Below are 26,938 nucleotides of genomic sequence, written 5' to 3' on the forward strand. Positions count from 1 at the left end.
ATTTATTTTATTTTTTTACATTGTTGCAGCCATTAAAATAGTTCAGTTTTGTTTTTAATGTCCTCAAAAAATAGAGTAAACATTCATGTAAGCTATATGCTTTTGTTTTGACACCTCTGTTACTGTCTCTGGTGGCCACAACTTCCATCTAATCTCTGAGGCGGAAGCATGTCAATGAGCTGTAATGCAAGTTTAATATAGGCTATACCTTATATACGGTATATGTCTAGTTTGATCAAGTTCAATCTTGGCTCACTAACATACAGGCAGATTAACTATATATTGGGTTAACGCCTAATGCCATGCAGTTCCTAAATTCTGAGTGGTTTTTTAACATGTTTTTGTTCGGTTGTTTGGATGTTCTGGGTTATAAGGTTGTTACATACATTTAACATAATTTGCCAGTTGTTGCGTTGCAAGGATTATAGCGAATGCATTAATTTCTAAAGAAATTATACAGGGAAAATATACTTGCTGGTTATTTTATTTGAAATAGTTGCAAAAATCATATAACACATTTAAAAAAAACTAAGACTAAACTAAAGAAAATTAAAGAAAGACTAAATGAAAGGAAAAACATTCTTAGATATGTAAAGATGTATTAAGATAATAAACTGTTGGCATGTTTGGTTTTGTTTATTCACAAAGACTGTACATTGTCCATAAGTACATTTCCACATTAAACATACATTAAAACAACACAATATGTACAAAACACATATTTACAAATAAAATAAAACACTTTTTTTTATTTCTGTAAATAGACAATTTCCATAATGTGCCCTTATTTTGCTCAATATCTGAAAGGGTTAGTTCACACAAAAAATGATAATGATCCTGTGATTTACTCACCCTGAAGTCCTCCTAGGTGTATATGACTTCCTTCTTTCACGTGAACACATTCTGAGTTATAACATATTCTGCCTCTTCCAAGCTTTATAATGTGAATTAATCTTAAATTAGATTTTGAAGCCAAACAAAGCGCATCCATGCATTATAAAAGTAATCTATACTCCGGCTCCAGGGGGTTAATAAAGGCCTTCTGAAGGTGCTTTCTCTAATCCAAAATCCTACATCATGCGTCTGGACCAGGGAACACTCATCTGCCAAAACTAGACTCGCATATGGCTATTACCAGAAACTAGAGATTATAGTGTATAAAGTCATAAATATGGTTCTTTTTTGTACAAAAAAACTTTTCTTCACTTCAGAAGGCCTTTATTAACCCCCTGGAGCCGCATTCACTCCCATTATAAAGCTTGGAAGATTGTGTTCATCTAAAAGAAGAAAGTCATATACACCTAGGATGGCTTGAGTGTGAGTAAATTATGGAATAATTTTAATTTCGGGAAGAACTAACCCTTTAAGTTTGTAACATTCACACCTTCCAGAGACGAAGATTTGGACTGATGACTGTGATCTTCTGTGTCAGCCTGAACTACAGCTCTGCTCATATTCCTCCAAGACCTTCACCACGTCATTGTGGCCGAACTGCATGGCGTCATCGCGAGGAATATTTCCCCACCTGAATTAGAGAATGAGGTTAATTATGAACAAATAGATGATGACAGTAAATATATATTTAAAAAAATGGGATCTGTACCGATCTTTCACAAAAGGGTTGACTTTGCAGGCCTGCGTCAGAAATAGCACGACATCCATGTGACCTAAAACAGAACAGACACAAGCCAAATTGAATTTATAATAAAAAACAAACCATATTTATCACTAAAATATGCTTTAATGTTTGCAGAAAAGGATTCTACCTTCTGCAGCAGCTACGTGAAGAGGTGTGCGAGAGTCATAGTCCTTTAACTCCATATTCATGGATGAAAGAGAAAACCTGATGGAGGAAAAGAGAGACTAATAAGAAATCTAACATTTGGTATCACTCAAATTTTGATGGAAAGTGAAGACGTGAACTGTATAAAATGACCTTCTCAGAGCTGAGACATCTCCACTGTGGGCTGCAAACATCAGATTCACCACCGACTTGTTCTGCAACGCAGATTTGATGAGGTCATTACTGGAGACTAATAACCCAAATAAAAATATCCTAATGTTGGGGATTTTCAGAGTTCATATGATTGGTGTTTCAAATGTAAGGTTTACCCTGTCGTCACCAGACTGTCTGCGAGGGTCCTGCTTCTTCAAAAAGTGCCTCAGATTGTCGTAGTTGTGGAAGTTGAACAAAGAAACCAGTTCCTGCTTACAGAAGGGTTGCAAAATTAGTTATTTTCACTAAATGTATTAAAAGAGGGTGATAAACCAACAGGACGATGACAGAAACACCTGACAGAAGTGGATTCCACGGACGCTGTTTCCGATTTTGTCCACAGGGGGCGACCAGCACATGATGCCCATTACATTTGGCACCACCAGAAGAACCGCACCTGACACACCAGACTTGGCAGGTAATCCAACCTGACACGTATCAAAAACTTTAGATATAAAAAGTTCAACAGACAATATGGCAGAATTTCCACTTTCAAATACATAGGACTTGGTCTTGGACGCCCGAAAAATAGCTGCCTCAGACATTGCAAATATGGCTGCTGAGTGAACAGATCCTCATTGAAAGGGACTTTGAATGTTTTGAGATGTAAAGAGATTTGGCCAAAGTTACTTTGACAAAAATGATTACAAAAAAAATACACATTTCTACATTTTTCTACTAGAAGCTAGTAAGTCTTATCATACTGTTCATATTTTGTTCAATAGGTCATATTGTTTAGTAGCCATTATCCTGTATATATACCACATGCATTCTGAAACACACACACATATAGGCCTATGTATATTGATTATTATGTTTAAATATGTAATGCAGTCACAAGTCAAAGCAAAAATAGGAAGCTTGAGCACTTTTTGTTAGGATCATAATCTGACAGGATATTTGCAAAACATAAATACTGTCATTATCAATTCATTTTACAGTATTTGTGATTTACATATTGCCAATATATAATAAAATACTATTTTATTTAAAAAAATCTTTAAGATACACTAGGTGCATCATAGTTAAACGAAAACTGAACCCATAACATTTCTGCTATTTGAAATAAAATAAACTATTAAACTTGTATACAATTTCTGATTGTCAAAGCAACATTTATCATTTTCATTTAGTTTTACTTGATATACTATTATAACTGAAACAGAAATAAAAAAATATATATTACAATATATATTATAATATATATAAAAATAAACATGTTTTTTCTTAAACCAAGACTAATAAAAATAATCGAATTAAAATGAAAACCTCAACAGATTGTGCACTTAGTTTATTTTAAGTAAGTATTTTTTAATAAGTAGTTTTAAATAAAGAATAATATATTTTCTGTCAACTAGATTGAAAGTTATATTATTTGCACTCGGACTAAATTTACTCACGTGGAAAGCGAACTGTCCCGAGTAGTCGTACATCCCGCAGGAGTGCATGAGGCTGAGCGTGTTCCGTACGGCTTCGGTGCTCAAAACTCTCTCTCCTGTGATTGGACAGATGCCGCCGTTAGCCAGTGTGGCGGCCATCACGCTGCCAGACTCACATGTGACTTCTATGGAGCACAACTGTGAGGGACAGAGAGGAAATTCAGTTTGGGACTGTCAGTCATTTTTTTTACGTCTAAATATTTGAACTGATTAAAACAGGCGAAGAATCAACTGGACCTACCTGGAAATAAAAGTCTAGTGCGTCGATCATATCTGCCCCATCAGGAAAACACTGTAAAGTAAACACATCACACAGTTGTGTTTGTGGACAATCATCAACATCCCGCTAATTTGCTTATATAAAACAATGTTCGCTGATGTACAAACCTTCTTTTCTTTAAGGTAGTATCCTATTGCATAGTTTCTGTCTCCTGTCTCCTTCTCTGACTGGAATCTGTTCAAATGTGAATAAAACAGAAGTCAATATCAATGAAACTGTATGCAAAACAAGTATAAAACGCTAAAGCGAAAGACATACGTTGCGTTGCTAAAGCCCACATACTCCATGCCTGTCATTTTCTTTACAAACTCCATCACCTAGGAAGGAAACCCAACAAAAATGATTTTCTTTGTAGAGACACTATTAGCAAACAGCCAAGTTAAGAGTCTGAAATCACATGTGCTTCATTTTTGGGATAAAGACAATACACTGATCAGGGACAACATTATGACGACTGACAGCTGAACAAGCTGAAGTTAGTTTTTTAACCTACCCTACCTTTAACAAAATAAATAATCATAGAGGTAATGAAAAACATGAGTGGGTTTTTTAACATGAATTTGGATTTTAAAATGTCAGCATCCAACAACTTACATAGTCAAACTTCTCCGCTTTGTTGACACCTGGCTGGAGAGAACGAGAAAAGGAACAGTAAAATTTACCAACGTGAGGCTTTGCATATTCTAGTTTGTAATGGAGAACGTAGGAAGCACAGATCACACACATTTGCTCTAAAGGGCAATTTTAATAGCCTGGATTCCGTCCAGACCAGTAATAGTTCTGCTTATAGCTTCACAAGATTAGGTACCACAAAACAACACATGTTGCAGAAGCACTGCGTCTGTCCACACAGGTCTGAAATACTGGGTCAAAGGTCTGTTAGCTCGAATGAATTCTTGGCCTGGTCCGCATGTCAGTGTATATCAGTGTTTGTTTTGGAGCTGGGAGCAGAGTTGTTGTACAGCAAACAAAAACATACTTGACAATAAACTCCATGGGTAAAGTGCAGGTTTACTGTATGTTTACCTTGATAAGTGAACTGATGACAATCGCTCCAGCGTTGACCATGGGATTGTGAGGTTTATCTAAGAACAAAAAAACAGCATCACAAAGGATTTAATTCAACATGAATTCATTTACTTGATTTCTTCAGAAACACAGAAACAAAATGCTTTAAAATAAATGTGATTGCTGACAAGTTATTAAAGGGTTAGTTCACCAAAAAATGAAACGTTTGTCTTAAGCCTTGTTTCCACAGAAATTACCCGGAACAATTTGTACCAGGAACAAGTATTCAGAAAGAGATTCAAGCTGTGCTGCTTTTGCTGGTTAAGTACTAAAGACCAAAACTAAAATTAACAAAATGGCAGAAAAGAGCCCTGATACTAAAGCGTATTCTGAAAGCTTGTAAAGCTAGATTCTTCTTCTTCTTGTATGTTTTATAGGCGGTGGTTGACAATCCAATGTATAGTGTATTGTAAAGCTAGATTTAAAATGGCAATGTATGTTTATTATCAGCTATTACAGACATTGACCATGATATGGCTGAGACGAAAGCGTGCCATCAGACAGAAAGAGCAAGAATGATATTTACTGAACGCAGAACGAACCTCGCAAAAGACGTTTAAAAATGCCGGTTGACATAAAATGCTGCGTGAGCTCAACCAATCAGCACGTTCGGCGCCCAAGTCCCGCCCTCGAAAGTTCCTGAACTTTGAAAAAGTACTACCTCGCGAGCAGGGCCGTTTGGAGAGGGAAATATTTACCCGGAACTTCATTTAGACCCGAGATCCTGCGGTCGAAACACACCGAGAACCACCCCAAAGTTCCTAGTTCCTGTGGTGGAAACGCGGCTATTAATGACTCCCCCTAATGTCGTTCCACACCCGTAAGACCTCCGTTCATCTTCGGAACACAGTTTAGGATATTTTATATTTAGACCGAGAGCATATGCAAGTGTATGCACACTATACTGTCCATGTCCAGAAAGGGAATAAAAACATCATCAAAGTAGTCCACATGTGACATCAGTTAGTTAATTAGAATCTCCTGAAGCATCGGAAATACATTTTGGTGATTCTGATTGCCAATGTCGCGTGATTTTAGCAGTTTGACACGCGATCCGAATAACCAACTGATGTCACATATGGACTACTTTGATTATGTTTTTTATTCCCTTTCTGGACATGGACAGTATAGTGTGCATACACTTTCATTGAAAGAACAGAAAAGCTCCCGGGCTAAATCTAAAATATCTTAAACTGTGTTCTGAAGATGAACGGAGGTCTTACAGATGTGGAATGACATTAGGGTCATTAATGACATCAATTTCATTTTTGGGTGAACTAACCCTTTAACTAAGATCAATAAATGCTTTAGATATTGTTCATTCTCAGTTCATTCTTAACTAATATTAACTAATAAAACCTTATTGTAGTGTTACAAAAGTAATTCGTTACTAGTTACTAATTACATCTCCAACAGTGTAATTAGATTACTAGTTACTCTTTCTAAAAAATATTGCATTACTTATTACCAATTACTTTCAAAATTCTATATTAACAGTTGAACAATACAAGGATGAAACTACACTTTTAAGTCTTTCAAATAAATAATATAAAATTGCTTAAATTATTTTTGAACTGACCAAAGTATTTAAAGTGAGGTTACATTAAAACTTATTTTTAACATTAGACATTAAAGTTTGATGTTAAATACACTATTGCTTTATACAGTATTTAATGCAATTATATCAGAAATAACCCTTACGTTACTTTTTCAAGGGAAAAATAATGAAATGACAGTAATTAATTACTAAAGCATTACACCCAACACTGTGTAAATGATCCTTCATTCTCCCTCTCAAACATTCTCCCAAAGTTTGAGCTGATGAATCTTTTCATTGTCATCCTGCAATATGGCAATTATGTGTCTTCCTAAATGGTTGTTTAAGAAATGAAAAGCTACACACTCCATCAATTAGGGTTGAAAAAACTGTTGCCAAGCATGCTGCATATTAATAACTGCAATAATACTCCACTCATTGACTCAGCATTTTCCTATTTAGATCCAAACAGTGACTGTTTTTTGGCCAGGCAGTGTATGATCTATGACATTTCCTCACCCACCGTCTTCATCCAGGGAGAGTTTGTTGAATTTGAATCCGCTGGGCTCCTTCCCCACATAGTGGTGAACTCGCTCCGTGCCGTGCTCGTGAACAGCGATGGCGTATTCCAGCGGCTTCACGCACGACTGCAAGCAGAACGGCACCTTTGTGTCGCCCACCGAGTGCCTGAAATTCAAAGAGGTCATTTGAAAACCATCACTTCATATTATAGAAACGTTTTTTCTATTTACCTTTGGCCATCTACTGTGCAGAGAGAGACACCCCAAAGATCAGGACTAAACTTGGTTAGATGGGGAATGTATTTTGTAACCTGCAAAAAATTCTAATTGAGTCCAACTATACAAATACATGAAGAAAAAATATTAAAAAGAGTTAGAGTTCTCACATGTCCACAATGTTGCAGTTTTGATGTGTGGTAAACATGATTGATGATACCAACAAACGCCTCAAATTCGGGAATGATAAACTTCCGTCTGAAAGCGAGACTCAGCAGAACGATGTTTCCACCCGCGCACCTGTCACAATGTTGGAGATATTCGCAGAACTTCATCTGGCATATTCCCCTCACAGATATTGTTTGCCTAACTTTGCCGGGAAATAAAATGTACTCACTTTCGGAACAGCTCACGGTCCATCATGACTTCACCTGCTGATTCCCGGATAGCTTTGCGAATCTTTTCCATGCAGTCGCGCAATCTGGGGTCAGAGGTCAGAAGGCCGGTGCTTTTCATTGCCTGTTAGATGGGGAAAATACTGTTCTGACTTTTCACTACAGTTCTGTTTACTTTTTAATGCCTTAAATTGGTTTTAAAAACGTTAATTATACAATAATGTTTATAAAAATGACTCATCATATGTCATTTATACTATGCTGGTGGTGTTTATTGACTTTCTGTATACATTATTACACAACCCATGACAGCAGTTACACAAAGTCTAGATAAACGTGTGTGTTTTACCTCAGCCCTCCCATGACCGAATCATATTTCAAAAGGAACATGCAAGGGTCTTGATGGCAACTGAATTCATAACGTGCAAGTGAGTCAATGTGTTTCATTACCAGCTGTTGCCCATATACAGTGATGTTGTTCAGTTAGCAAAGTCTAGTTAAATTGCTATGGAGTGTATGAAAGAACTTACAGCAATGAAATGAGATACAGGAACTTTCTCCGCTCCATCAGTTATAGTGTAGAAAAGCATGTCCTCCAGTCCAGAGAATATACTTTTATTGGTCAAATTTCTGCTTTAATGAAATAAGATTAGGCCTCCTCACAGTAACACACTAAATAGTCTAACTGTACTTATGTTTATATTTTTATTTATTTTAACCAAACTTTAGATAACATTAATCACATTATTATTGGTAATAAATAAAATTATTGGACTCACGTTTTCGATTTAGGTGTCTCCACGGATGCAGGTGCGATAAATTCGCGGCTTGCGTGAAAAGTTAAATTGAACGACCTCCTCGCCACATTCTGACATACTGAGCTACTTTTTGCCACGTTTTTCGCCAGTAAACCGATAACTCCATTAGGCAGTCTTAGGGTCCTGAAAGAGATCATTTTCCTGAACTGCAGAGAGAGAAAAACTAAAATTTTAATCGTAAATATGGGGAATTCAAACTAGTGCGTGTCGCAAATAACGGTCTCCAGACAGAGTCACGTGAAGCTGGCTTGTTTTGAGGCACGTCAACAGGTGCGCGCGGAATCCGGTGAGCGTCAGAAGCACTTTATCAACACTGACGTCTCCTGAAAGTTCACTGTCACGGATAGCTGGATCACTTTCACTGTTAAACCATCGAGGGGCGAATTTATCTCATGTCATGGTCCCGAGACAGCACTTTTTGAGACGTTATAGCCTACGCGTAAATTCATGTATCGCTAAACGACCTAATAAAGTCTGACTCAACTTCTGACAACCGTTACTCCAGTAAAAAACATAGCAAGGAATTATACATAATATATATATAAATAATATAAGATATGAGGTAAATAGCCTACTACTACTTAAAGTTATTTTTGTAACAAGAAAAACGATGGCCTGAACAGAGAGAGATTCTAACGATCTTCGGAATGTGCTCGCGCTCGACGTGTGAGGATTTTAGCAACAGTTTAATGATTTCTTCGAACGTAGTGTTTACTTGAATTAATAATGAATGTTCATGGCTTGTAAGAAATATTTGTTGTTAATTGTCTCCACTCACATGATGGTATTTTAATATTGAGGAAAAACTTAGATGTTCTAACCTGAACCAGCAAACCATGCTGTTATTTCTGAGAAGAAATTGGTGCACAGATGACAACACAGTAAATATGAATAGAACGTTTATTAAATTATGTTTATACAGTAATGTGAACTCAATTTGCCTGCAGATTTTCCATTAATATATCCATAATGTCAAGCAAACCAGTTGGCTATCATACAAATATAATGCCAAAAGTCAAAGTCAGTGACATTCTAATGACACATCTACATTGGATAACAAGCAGGCACAAATTGGTGATGCATTTTCAAGGCAAGTTCATGTAAATGTCACATTCGGCAAGAACATGCCAATGAGAAATACGATAAAGGGCTTAGTGTGCACTGTGGAGATACGCTACAGGTCAAAATTCTGCAATAATTAATATTTATTGTGCTTTTGAAAGGAGAAAAAATATATAATTATTTCAGACTTTTGACCGGCAGAGCATACTTTGTATCATTTTTATACATACACAAAATTAGACCCCAAAATAGACCATCTTCCAGTGTATCAGAAGGGAACCAAAGGAAATAGTTAAAAGTATCTGGCCTAAAATTACCTTTAACCACACTCCAAATCTAGACACTTTTTGCTGGCTTTGGCATCACCAGCTTCAGCGCAATATCTACAAAGCAAGCGGGCATATAAGACAAGGGGATCCACAAGAGCTTGGCATCCCAGCCTGCGCTGTAGCGTGTTCTCGGGTGGACGGCCAGCAGGGCATGTTCCATGCAGTTGGTCACTTTACTGAGGTCGGAGTCGCATATGCTGTTCATGATCAACCTTTGGATCTTGATGTCTGGAGAGACAAAGAGTGTCTGAATGTACTATGTTGGAGAAACTGAGAAAATGGTAGTCGTTGGCATAAATAACATACATTTATCCAAGTATTTTTCTCCGTAACTCTCTTTCACTTCAGGGGTCAGTTGGTTCCAGAGGCGATGAAGTTCTTTCTCGATTGGCTCCAAGCTGGTCACCTGCGTCTTGAAGAAACCAGGTTCGATGATGCACACGTTGACCCCAAAATTCTGGATGTCCCTCCTGAAATTACATGGAAAACATTTCCTGAAGGTAGGTGGTGTCAAAGGTTAAAACCAACACATAACATCAATAAATAGTTTTTTTTTTCCATCCAAAGGTGCAAATTTAGCTTGTGCGCAAAAAAGGAACATTGAATAAAACTTTTGGGAATAAAGCACCATTTATGTAGCCTAGAAATCTAGACGCACCCTAGCGGCAGCAAATCTAATCTGCCTGCAAGTGTCATCTAGCAACTCTCAATACCCTTCTGAGCTGTAATCGCCTAACTCTTGCCGGGCCAATCATATCGTGTATAGAGTCGGTGGGCGGGGTCATAATGACGACGGCCGAGTTGCGTTTGCGTGCTTCTAGTAAACACAGAAACTGGCGAACGGCAGTCTTTCGAATCAGCTTTGACCGGGACTCTGGAAGACTTGGAGTTAAGCTTTTCTCTGAGAAAAGAACAAAGAACGGCACTGAAGTCATTCTTAAAAAGGGAAGATGTGTTCTGAGTTTTGACGACCGGATACGGAGAATGTTTAATCTATCAACAAGCTCTGCTTCACCTTCGTTGCTCTGGTTGGTGTACCGCTATCCTATCACGTGCAGAGGGAGTTTGAAAGACAACCGTTTATCCCGCCCCTCGGATTGAGCTGTCAATGGTGAGTTTCCAGACCAAGCATTTTGATGTGGGTCTGGCTTGTCAGGCTACCATTTATGTGTTCAAGAGAACAAAATAATCAATTCATGGTAATTTGACACAAAATATATGTAATGGAAAACCCATTATAGCCATTTGTATCAAACTATTTTGATGGCAGATTTTGACTCAGAATGTCCAAACCAACATTTGAGATGCTGTGAAATGGAATTTGTAAAATATTTATTTAGTAAGTATGTTTCCATAATAGTTTATGTGCATATTTTCCACCTCAGTTGAGCTTAGAATGCACTTCTTGGTATTTCTTTAATGTGATAACCCAATATTTGCATAAAAATAGGTGGATGGAAACAAAGCAGTTTGAGACCTGAGACAGTCGGAAAAACTCTCCACCGCAAACTTCGAGATGCAATAACCGCCACCATTAGCTGCCACTCTTCCCAACACCGAAGCCACGTTTACCACTCGACCACGGGCCTTTTTCACAAGAGGGAAGAAGTTCATGGTCATCTCAATCACGCCAGTCATGTTGACTTTGAGCGTGCTTTCAAAGTCTTCGATTTTCATCCACTCCGATGGTCCCATTGGAAGGGAACGTCCAGCATTGTTCACCAAACCCCAAAGTCCTAGAAAGTTAAGAACAAAGATGTCAAACATGTTTCTAAAACCTTTATTCCGTATTCTCACCTGAAACACACCTTTATCTCCAACTTCGTTTTTGGTCCATTCCACAGCCTTCTGAATGCTGGCCGTGCTGGTCACGTCCAAGATGCAGGTCTTCAGGAAAGGTCCCGTCGCCCTCTTCAGATCATCAGCGCCCTTTTCCGTGAGACACCCGGCTAGGACTCGGAAACCACGTTTGTCCAGGCGTTTACAAAGTAGGTGTCCAAAGCCAGAGTCACAACCGGTCACAAAGACATGCTTCTCTGAAAGCCTGGTGATCTCAAGGTTGTCCCGGTAGAACCACACCAGAGCCCACAACAGCATAAACGCACACAAGCCACACGTCCAAGAACAATCAGTACTGCGTATAAACAAAATGCATAGAAAATTTCAACATGTTTTTTATAGTCCTGTTTGATTATTTGCTTGTGTTTGATAGTATTATAGTCAGACACGTTCTTACCTAAAGTACTCAAACATCGTTTCTGCCTCCTGAGGGATTCTGTGGAGATGTTTTGTAAACAATTGCTTTTTGGGAGAATGCCAATGACGTAAAAGAAACAAAAAACACAATGCAGGTGTAATTAGCGCAGGAAGCATCAGGGTGCAATTCCTTTATTAACTACTAGCGGCGCTATAATTCAACAGAAAACATAGACTGATCAGGCATATCATTATGACCACTGAAAACTGAAGTGAAAAATGATTATTTCTTCATCACTGTACCTGTTAAGGGGTGGGATATATTAGGCAGCAAGTAAACATTTTGTCCTCATAGTTGATGTGTTAGAAGCAAGAAATATTGCAAATGTAAGGATATGAGCGAGATTGAAAAAGGCCAAATTGTGATGGCTATACGACTGGGTTAGAACATCTCTAAAACTGTAGCTCTTGTGGGATGTTCCCGTCTGCAGTGGTCAGTATCTGTCAAAAGTGGTCAAAGGAAGGAACAGTGGTGAACCGGCGACAGGGCCAAGGCTCACTGATACACAAAGTTGTATTAACAGTATTAACACCTACCTAAACATCGTTGCAGACCATGTACACCCTTTCATTTTCCTGGTGTGCCTTGCCACAAAGCAAAAATGGTTCAGGAATGATTTGAGGGGGGCAACAATGAGTTTGAGGAGTTGACTTGGTCTCCAAATTCCCCAGATCTCAATCTATTCGAGCATCTGTGGGATGTGCTGAACAAACAAGTCCGATCCATGGAGACCCCACCTTGCAACTTACAGGACTTAAAGGATCTGCGGCTAACATCTTAGTGCCAGATACCACATTACACCTTAAGGGGTCTAGTGGAGTCCATGCCTTGACAAGACAGGGCTGTTTGGGCAGCAAAAGAAGGACCAACACAATATTAGGAAGGTGGTCATTATATTAAGCCTGATCAGTGTACTATTGTTTAGGAACTGATCAAATAAAATATTCTATGTTTCTAAAATGTTCCAAACATTTTATTAGTAAAGAATATGGCTAATTTGTTTGTAGAAATCCTCATCACATGCACATCTTTTTTTATCAACCATTGATTCAGTTACTTATAAAGCATACAATCATCAATCAATGAATGTAAATCTGGTCAAAGCTCAAATGAGTTTGAGCTGATTACTACAAAAACGGCATTCTTTTAAATAGTAAGACTTGTATGCTAAAATGATGTAACATGGGTTTTGGAGGATCGTTGAACTTTATTGACTCGTGACTCAACACGTTTTTCAGAACACATGAGAAATCTTGAGCTAAGGCTCTTATGAAACAAAGGGAGACTTTGGAATCAGCGTAGAGGTTTAGAGAATCGGTTCCGTACAAAAAAAAAAATCAAATCCAGCACCACCGAAGCACATTAAGCTTCTCGCTATGTAAAACCTAATAGTTTCAGGGACTAATTAGTAAAAAGAAAGGTTGAGGATTCAAATGCGTGCTATGACACAACCAAGAGGACAAAACCAACCACAGAGAAGACTTCTATCTGCATTATGCTTAGTTTGAGAAATGTACGCCAATTAATTATCAAACGGGGCTTTTATCAAAGGTTCAGTTAGTAACAATTAGAAATGTGCTTTCTGATATTAAAGGCACACAACATTTAAAATTTGTTCCTTAGATGAGATTTTTAAAAAACATTAATTATTAACTTAAACTTCTAAATCAATCACAGCATAGTCCAACAATTGTGAAGTCCCCTATAGAAATTGTTAATTGTAGAAATGTTTTTGACATAAATCATGACATTATTTAGGTAAATTACTCCAATTAACCTGATTAATAATTGAATATGAACAGCTTCCACATGTTCTTTAGTAAAACATTTTAGTCTGTAATTTGGAAATGAAAACAAATTCTTAATTCACATTTAAATAAATTCGAATTCAAATCGGATTGTTAAAAACATCAACTGAAGAAAAAACAAGTACCTCTGCCTGCTCTCAGTTAAAGTAATCAGTTATCAGACTTACCTTTTCCCTTCTTGGCTCTGGAGGTCCTGAGCGCGTTTGGTGACTGATCAGAAGTGGGACTGCGTCTGAGATTTATCCCCGAAGCTGATCCTCTAAGACAGGGCCACAATTTCTAATCTCCAATCTCAGTGTATTGCTGTTTGGCCATTTTTTTGTGTGCTTGTGTAAATGTGATCCCTAAATAGCTGGGCTGGGAGGAATTTCTTAAGGAGAATCATGCCAATTCAAATTATTTTTAGGCTGATCAAATTTGGGTTGACAGGCAATTTCAAGCAATGACAGGAGCATCAACTGATGTGACATTGTTGTCTGCAACAGCTTTAACCAATTTCTATTTTTGGTCAAATTATTATAGATGATGTTTTTATGACCTCGGATCAGTTAAAGGGATAGTTTACCCAAAAATGAAAATCCTGTCATTATTTACTGACGAGTTGTTCCAAACCTGTATGAGTGTTTTTCTTCTGCTAAACACAAAAGACCATTTTTTTGAAGAATGTTTGTAACCAGAAAGTTGAAGCCGCCTATTTACTTTCAGTTTTTTTTCCTTTACTATGGAAGTCAATGGGCCCATCGGCCATTGACATTCTTCAAAATATCTTCTTTTGTGTTCAGCAGAAGAAAGAAACTCATACAGGTTTGGAACAATATGAGGGTAAGTAAATGATGACAGGATTTTCATTTTTGGATATGTACAGTATATATGGGAAATATCCCTTTAAGAGAATACAGGTAAAACTTGTACTTAAAAAAAGGAATAATAATAATATATAAACATAAATCACATTACTCTTGAGCAGCTAATTAGCATATCAGAATGATTTCTGAAGGACCATGTGACATCGTGTGAAAATTCAACATTGATCACACAGGAATAAATTATATTTTATAATATATTCATGGATGAAATCATATCATATGCAGTTCCATGAGGCAAATATGTCAAATCTGGCATGTTGTGGACTTAAACCAGCCACACTTTGCTCTAATGTTTTATAGTTTTACGTTTTACTTTTACTCTCCTTACGTAAATAAAGCTAATCCTATGAGGCTGAAAGACCTTGTTGTAGAAATGTGGATTATGTAGCGTCACACTGCATGCCCGGCTTAAAATGGGTTAAGGAAAAATTAGCAAACCGTGAAATCCCATCAAAAACGTATAAAATCTATTTTAGCTCACGGTTACGCCTATAAAAGAACAGGGGAAGTTTGTAACCCTGGTACTACACGTTCCTTACTGAGGCTGAATGAAAAACGCTTGCCAAATGTTAGTCAAAACGGTACATCTGAAGTGAAGAGCAGGGAAGCGAATCTGAACAGGTGTATCCCAGGACTTTAGAGGGTAAAATGTGACCTAAAAGTAATAACATGCAACTCAGAACAGATATTTGTTTTATTACGCAAGCACATTGATATTATATATAACAAAAATTTAAAAAAGAACAGATTTCTACATAAACAGCTGCTCAAGCAGTTCTTTACTAGAATAAACAAGACATAAATGTCTCAAATGTCCAAGTTTCTCCAACAGTCGGAGGAAGAGCCTTCGAGTTTCAGTCCATTTTGGTCCATGAGAGTCCATCATCCGCTCATGAGGACGCGGGCTGAACCGGGCCTTTATGCACGTACTCTAGAGCGGTCGCGATCGTCCGCATGTCCATCTCGATGCTTCTCGCCCAGTTCTCCACGTCTCCGATTTCCTGTAAAAGAATAACTGGTCGTGAAATCTGCAAATTTCACTTCAGAGTAACTGACTGCAAAACTAAAAAAGGCTCGCTATATAAAAAAAGCCAGTGTACTTTTAAGGCCTGGTTGAAGTTCTCCACCATGCTGATCCACTGGGCCGTCTGCTTGGCGAACTGACCGGCCTGAACCTGCAGCGTCTTCACCTCGTGGTCCAGCTTGCGCTGATTGACGTAGGCCTGCGCCACCCTGAGCAGAGATTCTTAGGTATTACGGTGTCGTAAAAGAAGCAGACACATTTACCGTTGTTTGCCGAAACCTAGTCGCGATAAGAAGTTTCACAAGAATATGCCGAGCTGACCAACAGAAAGCTGATTGGTTTAAACGTGATTTCTGTGTGAGCTGTGCCTTATACATCTCTACACTTGTTACACAAAATTTCTAACGTGAAACATTTCTTGTCGTTATTACAAGAAGTGATTGTGTCCTTGTAGAACTCGTAATTGTTGCAAGTTGTCCCACCTGACCGCTGCAGATTTATTGATAGTGTTGCCCTAAATTAGTCCAAGGACGTGAACCATAGATAAAGATACATAGATCTCTCATTAGTGGGATTTCTATGGGCCACTATATGTAAGACGTTCGCCATTTTTGTATAGCTGGTCCGTGAAAATTTGAGCAAGTTGACTGTGCATCTGCACCTGTAGTTAGACGCATATATGAATATCGATATCTGCAATATACTTCAGCAGGTGATTTTGCTAAATCATCTAACACGCCATTAAAAAGTTACCATAGTAAAAGTAAAAACATAGTACTAGTAAAAGCCTGTTATGTTGAGTTAAATAGATAGTTCACCTTAAAATGTACATTACATAACTTATTCACCCTCAAGTTGTTCCAAACCTGTATGAGTTTTTTTCTTCTGCTGAACACAAAGAAATATATTTGGAAGAAGGTTTGTAACCAAGCAGATAGAGCAACCATTGACTTCCATAGTAGGGAAAAAATACAATGGTAGTCAATGGTTGCTCTATCTGCTTGGTTACAAACCTTCTTCCAAATATATTTCTTTGTGTTCAGCAGAAGAAAGAAACTCATACAGGTTTGGAACAACTTGAGTATGAGTAAATAACAGAATTTTCATTTTTGGGGTGAACTATCCCTTTCAGAAGGCGTTTATTAACCCCCCGGAGTCATATGGAGTACTTTTATGATGGATGGGTGCACTTTTTGGAGCTTACAAAACTCCCATTATAAAGCTTGAAAGAGCCAGTGTCATATACACCTAGGATGGCTTGAGGGAGTAAATTATGGGATAGTTTGAATTTTTAGGTGAACTGTCCCTTTATGTCCTGAGTTCATGAGTTGGGGGCGACACGTTAGAAACATGGCGGAGTATAGGCTACTTATAGGTATTTAGCAGTGACATTGTCAGGCATTCATACATTTTCATAAATTGGGCTGTTGCAAGAACAATGCTCTGTTGAATCCAAACGTGCTGTTGTAAGCTGCTTTCCAAAGTTTCGTCATAACGTCGGCACAAAGACTTGGATTATGACCGCAGTGATCACATGAACTGACCGTGTAATCCTGTGCATTAAATAACTCCTGCAAACATATAAAATGTACCCGACTCACCCCACATTCAGATGATCCACCAGGGCTTCTGTTAAACATGTTGCAGCTGTTATGGCCTCTCGTCTTCGTCTCTCTGTACAGTATACAGTATTTTATCACCTCAGCAAGTACTGCATGATACTATCACTTAATGTATGGATTAACAAAGTTGTTGTGATTAACAAATGTGTTTATGCAACAATTATTTTTTTGTGTAGTCTATTTATGTAATGTGTAGTATTTTAATTCAATATAAATCAAATTATGAAATGTATTTAATTAAAAAAATACATATTTGCTTATTTAATACATTCTTTACATATCTTTCCTTTATTCTTGTTTTTAATTTCCGATATATGGTCCACAATGATACAGTATAATTAAGCGTTGAAATAAAAAGAATTCATATCAAGTTAATATTAATTGCCAATTTTATTGACTCCATCTTTTCTTACATACATTTAACAATTAAGTATATACATTTGAGTTGTATCAAAGGGCCTGGAAACGGTTACAGAAGCACATACCTTGCAACTCCTTCCTTTCGTTTTGTTTCGTTTGGTGTTCTTTTAATAAGCGGGAGAGCATTTTGTCTATTTAATGTAATAGAAAAATGTAGATTTGTCAATATTCTCTAAATGTTTTGGCAGTCACTGGACTCACATGACAAGCAGCTCTGAAAACATACGGAAGGTGCCGAGCGACAAAAGTACATGAGAATATTTTAAAACGACTTTTCAAAATAAAAGTTTCGTTAAACTTTTGATTTTATTTATTTATTTAAATTATAGAAAGTGTACATCATAAATGTATTGTATTGTTTAATGAACAAACTTGTAGTTTCACGCGTGTTACAGACAGTTTCTATGGGGTAGGACAAAAACAAAGAAAACATTTTTGCTTTATTTTTTTAATCTTGAACCTTTATTTTGAATGGTTGCTAGAACGCCGCCTTTTTCCTGAGATAATGAAACTACAACTCCCATAATCCTTCGCTCTCACGTAAACATCAACCCAGATGATACTACAGCTGGAGCTTCTGAAGCGATTCACATTAATGACACAAAGGAGACTCTGAGGTCCCGGTTCGGCTCGGCGGAATGCACTGATTTAAAACCCCTGACATGAGTAAAGCAGCCCGGGGAGACAGATGCTTTTCATTTGACATGCGTTTATACAGCTAACGCGGGCCTGAATGAGATGATGTGGCCTTTAGGTTAGCTGTCCAGCTAAAGGAAAAGCCCATCAGCTGTTCGCATTGCATTCAATTAAAATGATGAGCTGGACTGGGACCCCGGAAAGGGACAGACATTAGCGACAGGATGAAGAAGTCACGGAGTGTCGGAGCTTCTTCCTCGCTCAATGGACTCGGAAGACAAGGTGTGTTTTATTGAAGTGTGTTTGATTTATGACATGATGAGAGCTTTTACTGCTTCAGTTCAGCTGTGGAGAAAACATGAGTGCTCGTTTAAATATTACAGTCTTAAACTAATTTTAGAGGTTCGTAGATCCATTATGAGAGAAAATAGGGGGATTTGGAAATGGATTATCTATCTATCTATCTATCTATCTCTATCTATCTATCTATCTATCTATCTATCTATCTATCTATCTATCTATCTATCTATCTATCTATCTGTCTGTCTGTCTGTCTGTCTGTCTGTCTGTCATTCTGTTGCTCTATCTATCTATCTATCTATCTATCTATCTATCTATCTATCTATCTATCTATCTATCTGTTTGTCTATCTGTCTGTCTATCTGTCATTCTGTCGCTCTATCTATCTATCTATCTATCTATCTATCTATCTATCTATCTATCTATCTATCTATCTATCTATCTATGTTTGTCTATCATTCTGTCTGTCTGTCGCTCTATCTATCTATCTATCTATCTATCTATCTATCTATCTATCTATCTATCTATCTATCTATCTATCTATCTATCTATCTATCTGTCTGTCTATCATTGTCGCTCTATCTATCTGTCGCTCAATCTATCTATCTGTCGCTCAATCTATCTATGTCTATCTGTCTGTCTGTCTGTCTATCATTGTCGCTCTATCTATCTGTCGCTCAATCTATCTATCTATGTCTATCTGTCTGTCTGTCTATCTATCTATCATTCTGTCGCTCTATCTATCTATCTATCTATTTATCTATCTATCTATCTATCTATCTATCTATCTATCTATCTGTCTGTCTGTCTGTCTGTCTGTCTGTCTGTCTGTCTGTCTGTCTGTCTGTCTGTCTGTCTGTCTGTCTATAGACTATACATATGATAAGTAATTTATATATTAGGCCTATGTATAATACATATATCTATAAAGATAGGTTGGTAGATAAATATGTAGATAGGTTGGTAGATAAATATGTAGATATATACATTTGATAGATACCCATATAAGAATATTTAGAGTAATTTTCCTTTAGGTGTGGGAATAATTTATTTCTGCCTCATAATCCTTTAAATAGATCTAATTGTTTCTCAGTGGGAGTGTCCTGTATTTACAGAGTTTGTGCTCATTATTTTATGTCTTAAGTACCTATTCATAAGATTGTTGAAATATTTTTAGAATATAAATCAATGGACACCCAGACGTGTGGTGTAATAGACTATGCGCTCTGAAAGTGCTTCATAAGTTTTGGACATGAGTGTATTTTGTGAGCCAGCTTAAAATACTTTCCCCGTTCAAGACAATATCGAGCCTTACTGTCCCTCTGGGAGCGGCTGTTGTGGGGGAAAGACTTGCGCAAAAGAAGGGGAAAGGGGAAAGAGTTTAGTCAACGTGTTCATTTGCAGCAAACTCTTCTGCTGAAGCACAATAAGACGGCATTAGGAGGCAGTTCAGCGTTCAGGTGCTGACTCGTGATCATGTCGGCAGATGGCGAGTCCAGACGGAAGAGGAAGATGGCGGAGATCGCGCAGGCCCTGAACATGACGCCCGTGGACGTGGCCGCTCTCAGGCGTATGGCCATCAGCGAAGGAGGTCTGCTGACCGACGAGATCCGCCGTCAGGTGTGGCCGAGGCTGCTCAACGTGTCTGTGGACAACATACCTGAGCAACTAGGTAAGACCGCCGAGACGTCCGAGGGAACTGACTTTCTGAAAGCCTTGCAGATGTTAATCTAGTTTTCATCTTCAGAGACGATCGATCGAGACAATAACAAGGACTTCAACCAAGTGCTTCTGGACGTTCAGAGATCCCTCAGACGCTTCCCTCCAGGTGAGCAGAACAGACCAGGATCTTCTGGATCTGGTGCTGGTCTCTGTCCATGTCTAAACGTTCTGTCTTTAATGGACGCAGGGATGCCGGACGAGCAGCGGGAAGGACTTCAGGAGGAGCTGATTGATATTATTCTGCGGGTGCTCGTGAAAAACCCTCAGCTGCACTATTATCAGGGTTACCATGACATCGTGGTGACCTTTCTGCTGGTGCTCGGGGAACGGCTCGCAACTGCCCTGGTGGAGAAACTCTCCACTCACCATCTCAGGTGGGCCAGGGACATAATATATCAAATATACAACATTTCTTCAGACAACTTCAACATTTTCTCTTCTCACATTATCACAGTTTATTAGCTATATTTGGAAAATTGTAATAAAATATGAGAAGAACTCAGAGTTGCACTGTCAGAACAAATTCAACTTGATAATGTCAGATGACTTTGATAGAAAGTATGTAATGGATTACAATCAACCAATCAGCTCTCAGCAATTTAATTACACAATTAGATAATACTAATGTAGGTCAACCAATGACCAAGCAATGTTTCATTTTGTTCAGTCTGTGGTGAAAATGTTTGCATTAGCAGTTAAAGTAAAAACACTTTAGCAAAACATGGTCAGGTCAAAGTGTCTGAATCATTTTGGTCACACATTTTTATACATTTTCAATCACTGTATGAATAATTTGTGGGTTTAATATGTCACAGTTTATTTTATTTTGCTATTCTCACTTACAGAAATGAATTATAGTGTCCCGCACCCACTAGTAAAAAATTATATCTGGTGTCTGAATAATTTTTGGTTTCACTGTATGTATGCCTACATATATACTCACAATTTATATATATATAATATACACATTATATAAACACAAACTTTCAAGGTTTGACAATATATATATATATATATATTTGCCAATTTTTATTGCATTCTGACTGATTAATATAATAGTGCAATTCCCTCCAACAAAAATCTCTTCTCAAAACTATGCAAAATATACTATTATATTTTTTTTTATATATATAATCTACATAAAATGTAAGTATATTAATTATTATTTAAATGTAAAATGACATCTTTTTATGTTAAAAATTAAAAAAGAACAGTTACCTATTGTTACCTCCAACAAAAATCTCATCCTCATCACTGTAATTTGAAAACTATTATTATTTCTAAATATAATTATAAATGTATAAATATAATGTTATATTATTATTAATTATTATTATTTTCAATTTAAAAATATTTATATTTTATTTCTGTTAAAGACAATCAAACTCAATTACCTACAAATAAGATTCTCAGTTAAAAAATATACTAATATTATTTAAACTTTAAAATATGAATAAACATATTTATTTATACATTTATTGAATGTGCCCGTATTTATGCTTAAAAAAAAAAAGAATAAATGATAGTGAAGTCATAACATCATGAAACTATGTACTTGTTTTAATGTCTAAGGAAAAATTTTCCCTCCATCTATCTTGCATCACAGGGACTTTATGGACCCCACTATGGACAACACCAAACACATCCTGAACTACCTGATGCCCATCATCGAGAGAGTCAACCCTGAAGTGTATGACTTCATGCAGCAGTGAGTATACACACGCCCCGGGTTGTTTGCTTTTTATGTTTGATTTGAAGCACAATGGTTTAATAGATATTTCCTGTTTGGTTATCATTATATAACGTTAAAAGCGTGAATGATGACTGATGTTCTTTATTCACTTGTGTAGTTTGAGATAAGCGTCTTTAACTTCTCCACAGAGCTGAAGTCGGCACCATTTTTGCTCTCAGCTGGCTCATCACCTGGTTCGGACACGTGCTGTCAGATTTCCGCCATGTGGTGCGGTTGTACGATTTCTTCCTGGCCTGCCATCCCCTCATGCCTATATACTTTGCTGCTGTGGTATGTTTCCATTTTTTTTCGACTCGTTATCATCAAAACCATCTTCTGAAAGTCTCTGGTTTCTGATATTCAGCAGAAGTGGGTCAGCAGTTTCACTGGCGCCGCAATAGCAGCTATATTTAGGCCTGAATCAGGCTGTGTTGTTTGAATAAATAATTGACACATTCTCTCATATCGTGACTGTTTGTCTATTGAACAATAAAGCTCTGTGTTCCAAACCTGGCGTCTATCTAAACTTCCAACCATGGAGTTTTGATGTTTGGTAACTAAATACTAGTAGATTTATAGAGTTAATTTCACACTAAAATAAAATTAAAAAAGAAGAACTTATATTTTTATTAAAACAATTCTTAGCCTATTCTTAGGACCATTTAAGATTTTGTGCATTATAACATAAATTTGCCTATTATTTCATTACCAATGTTCCTCACAATTGTCAGTAGCCTACTGTAATGTAAAAAAAGTTCAATACATTTTCTTTACTGTAAAGGACAGAAAATCTAAATTACCGTAACATAAAATAGGTTATCATTTAATATTAAAAAAATAGTTGTTAATAGCATATCAAAATTCATTGTCATAACCGTATCATAAAATTAGATGTTATTAAATATTTTAATCTCTTTGTAATTATTTAACATAAAATGGGATATTATTTAATAATTAAAAAAAATTACCATAATCTAAAAAAATGCATTGTCATACCATACAATTAGATGTTATTTATTTATTTATTTATTTTTATTTTAATTGTCATTGCCATATTATGTAATATTTGAAAACAATTTGTCATTACCATGCCATAGAATTAGATATTATTTAATATTTACAAATTATTTGTCATTACCGTAATACAAGAAAATCTCATTGTCATTTATATATGCCGTAGAATTAGATATTTCATATTTTAAAAAACATTATCACAATACAAAAAATCTCATTGTTATTATCATAACATAAAATGTGATATGTAATAATTGAAAAATATATTTGTCATTACAATAACATTAAATGGGATATTTATTATTTCAAAACAAAATTATTACAGTAATACAGAAAATCGAATATTTATTGACATAATGCAGAAATATATTATATAAAAAAATATTCATAATCGTTACATAGATATGTAACAAATATAATTACCATGATGAAAAATTATTCTTATTTTAATTACTTTATCATAAAATGGCTTATTATTTACTACTGTAAAAATCTAATTTTTATTACCCTAATAAAAAATAAAGATTCTTATTAAAATGTTTATAGTAAACTTTAAAGTACATTTTTAGAGTATATTAATACTACCATTTGAGGCCAGGCTGTGAGATTCAGCAGAAATCCAAACACACAACAGCAGTGCAATTCTGTTTCAAACCGGCCCGTCTGACACTGTTCTCTTCCTGCAGATCGTGTTGCATCGAGAGGAGGAGGTGTTGGACTGTGAGTGTGACATGGCCATGATGCACCATCTCCTGTCCCGGATCCCACAGGACCTGCCGTACGAGACGCTGATCAGCCGTGCAGGAGATCTGTTCGTTCAGTTTCCTCCATCCGAGCTGGCCAGAGAGCGCAGTCAGCAGTGAGTGTATCTGCCTTGCTCTGAAGGGTTCTCTCGCAACAAAAATGTCTCACAAACCCTTCTTTTTTGTCCAGAACCGCCGTCTCCACCTTCAAAGACTTTGAGCTGGCGTCCACGCAGCAGCGACCGGACACGGTGCTCCGGCAGAGACGGATAGAGCAGCAGCGGCGCACACTGGAGGGCCAGCGCGGCACGGTAGCGGTCGTCCAAACCACGGGACGGCGCATCATGCGGCTGGCGGTCATGGGGCTGACTGTGGCGTTGGGGGCCGCAGCTTTGGCCGTGGTAAACTCTGCCCTGGAATGGGCTCCTAAGCTAGACTTACTCTTCCCGTGAAGGAGCCAATCAACAGCACAGAACAACAGCATCTCAATTCGAGGACTGAATATTTGTTATTTTGCCTTTTTTTTTAGTATTTATACATGTGAACAAGTCAGACTAATGCTTAGTTATTCGAATTAAACAAGGTTTTTTTCCTAGAGTCTGAAATGAAGGATAAATGTTTCCAGGATCCACGGAGGACAAGCGTCAATCCTTGTGTTGAGATAAATGTACAGTAGAGGTATGTGCACTCCACGGCTCATTCATGAAACACGAGTGATTTTTGTGTAAATGTCATTTTTACGTAAGAGTGCTTTTACAAATAATTGAAATTCATATGCAAAAACAGCATTCATAAAAATGTTATGTCAATTGTCACATGGAATTGAACAACTATTTAGTTACTGACATTGTATTATTTTGTAATGTGTTATTTTGAATCGAATGCAATAATTTAACATTATTAAAAAAAATGTATATATATATTACACACACACACAGACATTTTGAAATGTATCTATAAAAACAACAAAAATGGCCATTAAGTTATTTTTACTTACTGTCACATTTCAAATTGTGGAAATTTACATAAAAATAGCTTGGAAAACAATGTACTTTTATGTTGTTTTTGTACATGAATTTCAAAACAAAAATGCTGTTTATCTATCATTATGTAAATGGTTATATAAATTGTCGCATTCACTTAAATGTCAAAACTAAAAGTTTCTTAAATACAATATAAATGTTGTTTTACATGTGAATTTCAAAACAAAAACTCGCATAAACTAGCATTGCATTAATTAAATTCAGTGTGACAATATACATAAGAATTGTTGTACGAACAATTTACATGAACTTTTAAAATAAAAGTAAAGCATAATTGCTAAATTGTTGCATTCAATTCAATGCGAAAATGTACATAATGATTTTACGAGTTCTGTATATAACGATAGTTTAACAATTTTTATGACGTGCGTACTTTGCTAGTAATCATTTTTTTATGTAAATTGTGACTGAATTGAATGCAACAATTTAGCAATGATAGTTTTATTCATGTACACACTTTTATTTTTCCTAAAACAATTTGTACGTACATTTTAAACACTGAATTCATGTAAAAATGCTTTTATGAACCATGTACATAACAATAGTTAAAGGGAGATTTTTTAAAATTAATTTACCAAAATTTTTTTTGTAAAATTTAATTAATTGTGACATACATAAGAACTGTTTTATGAACAATACGTCATAATTGTTAAATTGTCGCATTCAATTAATGCGAAAATGGACATTACATAAAATTTCCAATTTTTTTTGTAGAACTATTTTACACTGAATTTACTGCAACAATTTACATAATGCTTTTATGAACCATTTACATAACAATAGTTATGGAAATGTTTGTTTTGAAATTCATGTACCAAGAAATTGTGCGTAAAACTATTTTTATGTAAATCTTTTCACAGAATTTACTGTAACAGTTTACATAAAAATGTCCTTATAATCTGCACATAACAGTTTACAGAAGTTGTTGTTTTGAAATTCATGTACCAAAAAATTGTTCGCAAAACAATTTTTACGTACATTTTTACGCTGAATTTACTGCAACAATGTACGTAAAAATGCTTTTATGAACTATGTACATAACAATAGTTTAATGGAGTTTTTGTTTTAATATTCATCTACAAAGATATTCACATTGGTAAAACATATCTGTAAAATGTCCAAATGAACTTAACAGTTTATATAAGTATGCTTTTATGAATCAATGTATGTAACAGTTTTGTTTTAAAATTCACGTACAGAAACAACATTCTAACAAAAACGTTGATATACATTGTTTGTAAAGTCATTCTTATGTAAATTAACACAAATGCAGCAATGTACAAATGATCTATGCAGAAATGAGCTTAACTTGTGTTTCATGATTGAGCTGCGATGTGTTTTATTTAAATATATAGATATATCTAATGAGACCAAAATATTTTTAGAGCCCTTATTCATAGAATTGGTGATTGAATTGGCAGGAATCTAATTTATGTGTACGTAAATATTAGGTAAGAAGCAAGTATAACACAGCAGTGAGTGAACAATGTTATGTTCAAAAATTCTCTGGTATAGTTTTTGTAGTTGATTTTTTTTCACTACATTTCAGTTTTTTTTCTTCTCCAAATCACATTAATTACAGTAATTTTGTGATAAAGTGCTAATCTTAGTACACAACATGCCATTTTCACGAATCAGAAACCACTTTAAGTAGCTTTAGCTGATCCACAAACTCGAGTTATCTTGTTTCTGGAGTGTGTGTAAATGATAAACGTGAAACGCTTAACAGATGAATAATGGCACATTGGTATTTTTATGTTCACAACTGATTGTTTCCACTAAACAGCATCTAATCTTAGAGTAACATCCGAGTGGATATTTTCTGTTATTCTTATATTGCTTGGTTGAAAACAACCTTGAATCATGATTTATTAAAATAACACGCTGCCATCCACACAATACTACTGTTTATGACAACATAATCACTGCTTTGCATTAATTTTGCACTAAAGAACATGCTTCTTTCTTATTTTTTGCACTTTCTGAGAGCTTGTTATAAGTTGTCTCTGGTTCGCTCACAGTTGACCATGTAAATTTGTTTAAATAAAAAGAAAAGTAAAATCACCTGTGTAAAAGAGATTTGTTCATTT

General features: G+C 36.3%; 4 protein-coding genes across 6 annotated transcripts; 1 reads left to right on the forward strand and 3 right to left on the reverse strand.

Moving 5' to 3' along the window:
- Nucleotides 1–623: 623 nt before the first annotated feature.
- gls2b (glutaminase 2b (liver, mitochondrial)) lies at nucleotides 624–8,541 on the reverse strand. The gene is made up of 18 exons (XM_067414754.1): nucleotides 8,232–8,541; nucleotides 7,983–8,082; nucleotides 7,455–7,576; nucleotides 7,228–7,357; nucleotides 7,073–7,152; nucleotides 6,844–7,007; nucleotides 4,742–4,800; nucleotides 4,310–4,342; nucleotides 3,974–4,032; nucleotides 3,823–3,889; nucleotides 3,677–3,727; nucleotides 3,397–3,573; nucleotides 2,293–2,424; nucleotides 2,113–2,205; nucleotides 1,937–1,998; nucleotides 1,767–1,843; nucleotides 1,604–1,667; nucleotides 624–1,525 (listed from the first exon to the last, which is right to left on the reverse strand). Exons 1-18 carry the CDS (start codon nucleotides 8,405–8,407, stop codon nucleotides 1,429–1,431), a joined length of 1,743 nt encoding a protein of 580 aa, XP_067270855.1. The 5' UTR covers nucleotides 8,408–8,541; the 3' UTR covers nucleotides 624–1,428.
- Nucleotides 8,542–9,152: 611 nt separating this feature from the next.
- On the reverse strand, nucleotides 9,153–14,219 carry rdh5 (retinol dehydrogenase 5 (11-cis/9-cis)). 2 transcript variants are annotated; one of them, XM_067414757.1, is made up of 6 exons: nucleotides 13,894–14,219; nucleotides 11,898–11,962; nucleotides 11,470–11,795; nucleotides 11,139–11,397; nucleotides 9,968–10,131; nucleotides 9,153–9,889 (listed from the first exon to the last, which is right to left on the reverse strand). In XM_067414757.1, the coding sequence occupies exons 2-6, from the start codon at nucleotides 11,912–11,914 to the stop codon at nucleotides 9,669–9,671; spliced, it is 987 nt and encodes a 328-aa protein (XP_067270858.1). In that variant the 5' UTR covers nucleotides 11,915–11,962; nucleotides 13,894–14,219; the 3' UTR covers nucleotides 9,153–9,668. The 2 variants fall into 2 exon arrangements, with proteins under 2 accessions (XP_067270858.1, XP_067270856.1); XM_067414755.1 differs by lacking the exon at nucleotides 13,894–14,219 and having other exon boundaries at nucleotides 11,898–12,888.
- A 1,049-nt stretch (nucleotides 14,220–15,268) lies between these two features.
- Nucleotides 15,269–17,900, reverse strand: bloc1s1 (biogenesis of lysosomal organelles complex-1, subunit 1). The gene is made up of 4 exons (XM_067414758.1): nucleotides 17,724–17,900; nucleotides 17,218–17,290; nucleotides 15,693–15,825; nucleotides 15,269–15,593 (listed from the first exon to the last, which is right to left on the reverse strand). Exons 1-4 carry the CDS (start codon nucleotides 17,782–17,784, stop codon nucleotides 15,483–15,485), a joined length of 378 nt encoding a protein of 125 aa, XP_067270859.1. The 5' UTR covers nucleotides 17,785–17,900; the 3' UTR covers nucleotides 15,269–15,482.
- Nucleotides 17,901–18,177: 277 nt separating this feature from the next.
- Nucleotides 18,178–26,912, forward strand: tbc1d20 (TBC1 domain family, member 20). Of its 2 annotated transcripts, none has more exons than XM_067415612.1 (8): nucleotides 18,178–18,576; nucleotides 19,999–20,266; nucleotides 20,342–20,422; nucleotides 20,504–20,690; nucleotides 21,923–22,024; nucleotides 22,198–22,339; nucleotides 23,749–23,921; nucleotides 23,996–26,912. In XM_067415612.1, the coding sequence occupies exons 2-8, from the start codon at nucleotides 20,071–20,073 to the stop codon at nucleotides 24,255–24,257; spliced, it is 1,143 nt and encodes a 380-aa protein (XP_067271713.1). In that variant the 5' UTR covers nucleotides 18,178–18,576; nucleotides 19,999–20,070; the 3' UTR covers nucleotides 24,258–26,912. The 2 variants fall into 2 exon arrangements, with proteins under 2 accessions (XP_067271713.1, XP_067271712.1); XM_067415611.1 differs by having other exon boundaries at nucleotides 18,179–18,576; nucleotides 20,081–20,266.
- Nucleotides 26,913–26,938: the final 26 nt, after the last annotated feature.

Source organism: Pseudorasbora parva, chromosome 14, assembly GCF_024679245.1.
Source record: "Pseudorasbora parva isolate DD20220531a chromosome 14, ASM2467924v1, whole genome shotgun sequence".
In the NCBI taxonomy this organism is placed as follows: Eukaryota; Metazoa; Chordata; class Actinopteri; order Cypriniformes; family Gobionidae; genus Pseudorasbora; species Pseudorasbora parva.

Excerpts from the sequence above, each read along its gene's own strand:
- gls2b (XM_067414754.1), bottom strand. The coding sequence starts at position 8,407 with ATGATCTCTTTCAGGACCCTAAGACTGCCTAATGGAGTTATCGGTTTA. Across the intron at positions 7,008-7,072 it reads TGCACAGTAGATGGCCAAAG|GCACTCGGTGGGCGACACAA; the intron begins GTAAATAGAAAA and ends TTTGAATTTCAG. Across the intron at positions 1,999-2,112 it reads GACAGTCTGGTGACGACAGG|AACAAGTCGGTGGTGAATCT; the intron begins GTAAACCTTACA and ends TCTGCGTTGCAG.
- rdh5 (XM_067414755.1), bottom strand. The coding sequence starts at position 12,034 with ATGCTTCCTGCGCTAATTACACCTGCATTGTGTTTTTTGTTTCTTTTA. Across the intron at positions 11,398-11,469 it reads AAACGAAGTTGGAGATAAAG|GACTTTGGGGTTTGGTGAAC; the intron begins GTGTGTTTCAGG and ends TTAACTTTCTAG. Across the intron at positions 10,132-11,138 it reads AGTTTTTCCGACTGTCTCAG|GAGGGACATCCAGAATTTTG; the intron begins GTCTCAAACTGC and ends ATGTAATTTCAG.
- bloc1s1 (XM_067414758.1), bottom strand. The coding sequence starts at position 17,784 with ATGCTCTCCCGCTTATTAAAAGAACACCAAACGAAACAAAACGAAAGG. Across the intron at positions 15,826-17,217 it reads GTGGATCATCTGAATGTGGG|GGTGGCGCAGGCCTACGTCA; the intron begins GTGAGTCGGGTA and ends ATCTCTGCTCAG. Across the intron at positions 15,594-15,692 it reads ACTTCAACCAGGCCTTAAAA|GAAATCGGAGACGTGGAGAA; the intron begins GTACACTGGCTT and ends ATTCTTTTACAG.
- tbc1d20 (XM_067415611.1), top strand. The coding sequence starts at position 18,519 with ATGAAGAAGTCACGGAGTGTCGGAGCTTCTTCCTCGCTCAATGGACTC. Across the intron at positions 18,577-20,080 it reads CAATGGACTCGGAAGACAAG|ATGGCGAGTCCAGACGGAAG; the intron begins GTGTGTTTTATT and ends TCATGTCGGCAG. Across the intron at positions 22,340-23,748 it reads CTATATACTTTGCTGCTGTG|ATCGTGTTGCATCGAGAGGA; the intron begins GTATGTTTCCAT and ends CTCTTCCTGCAG.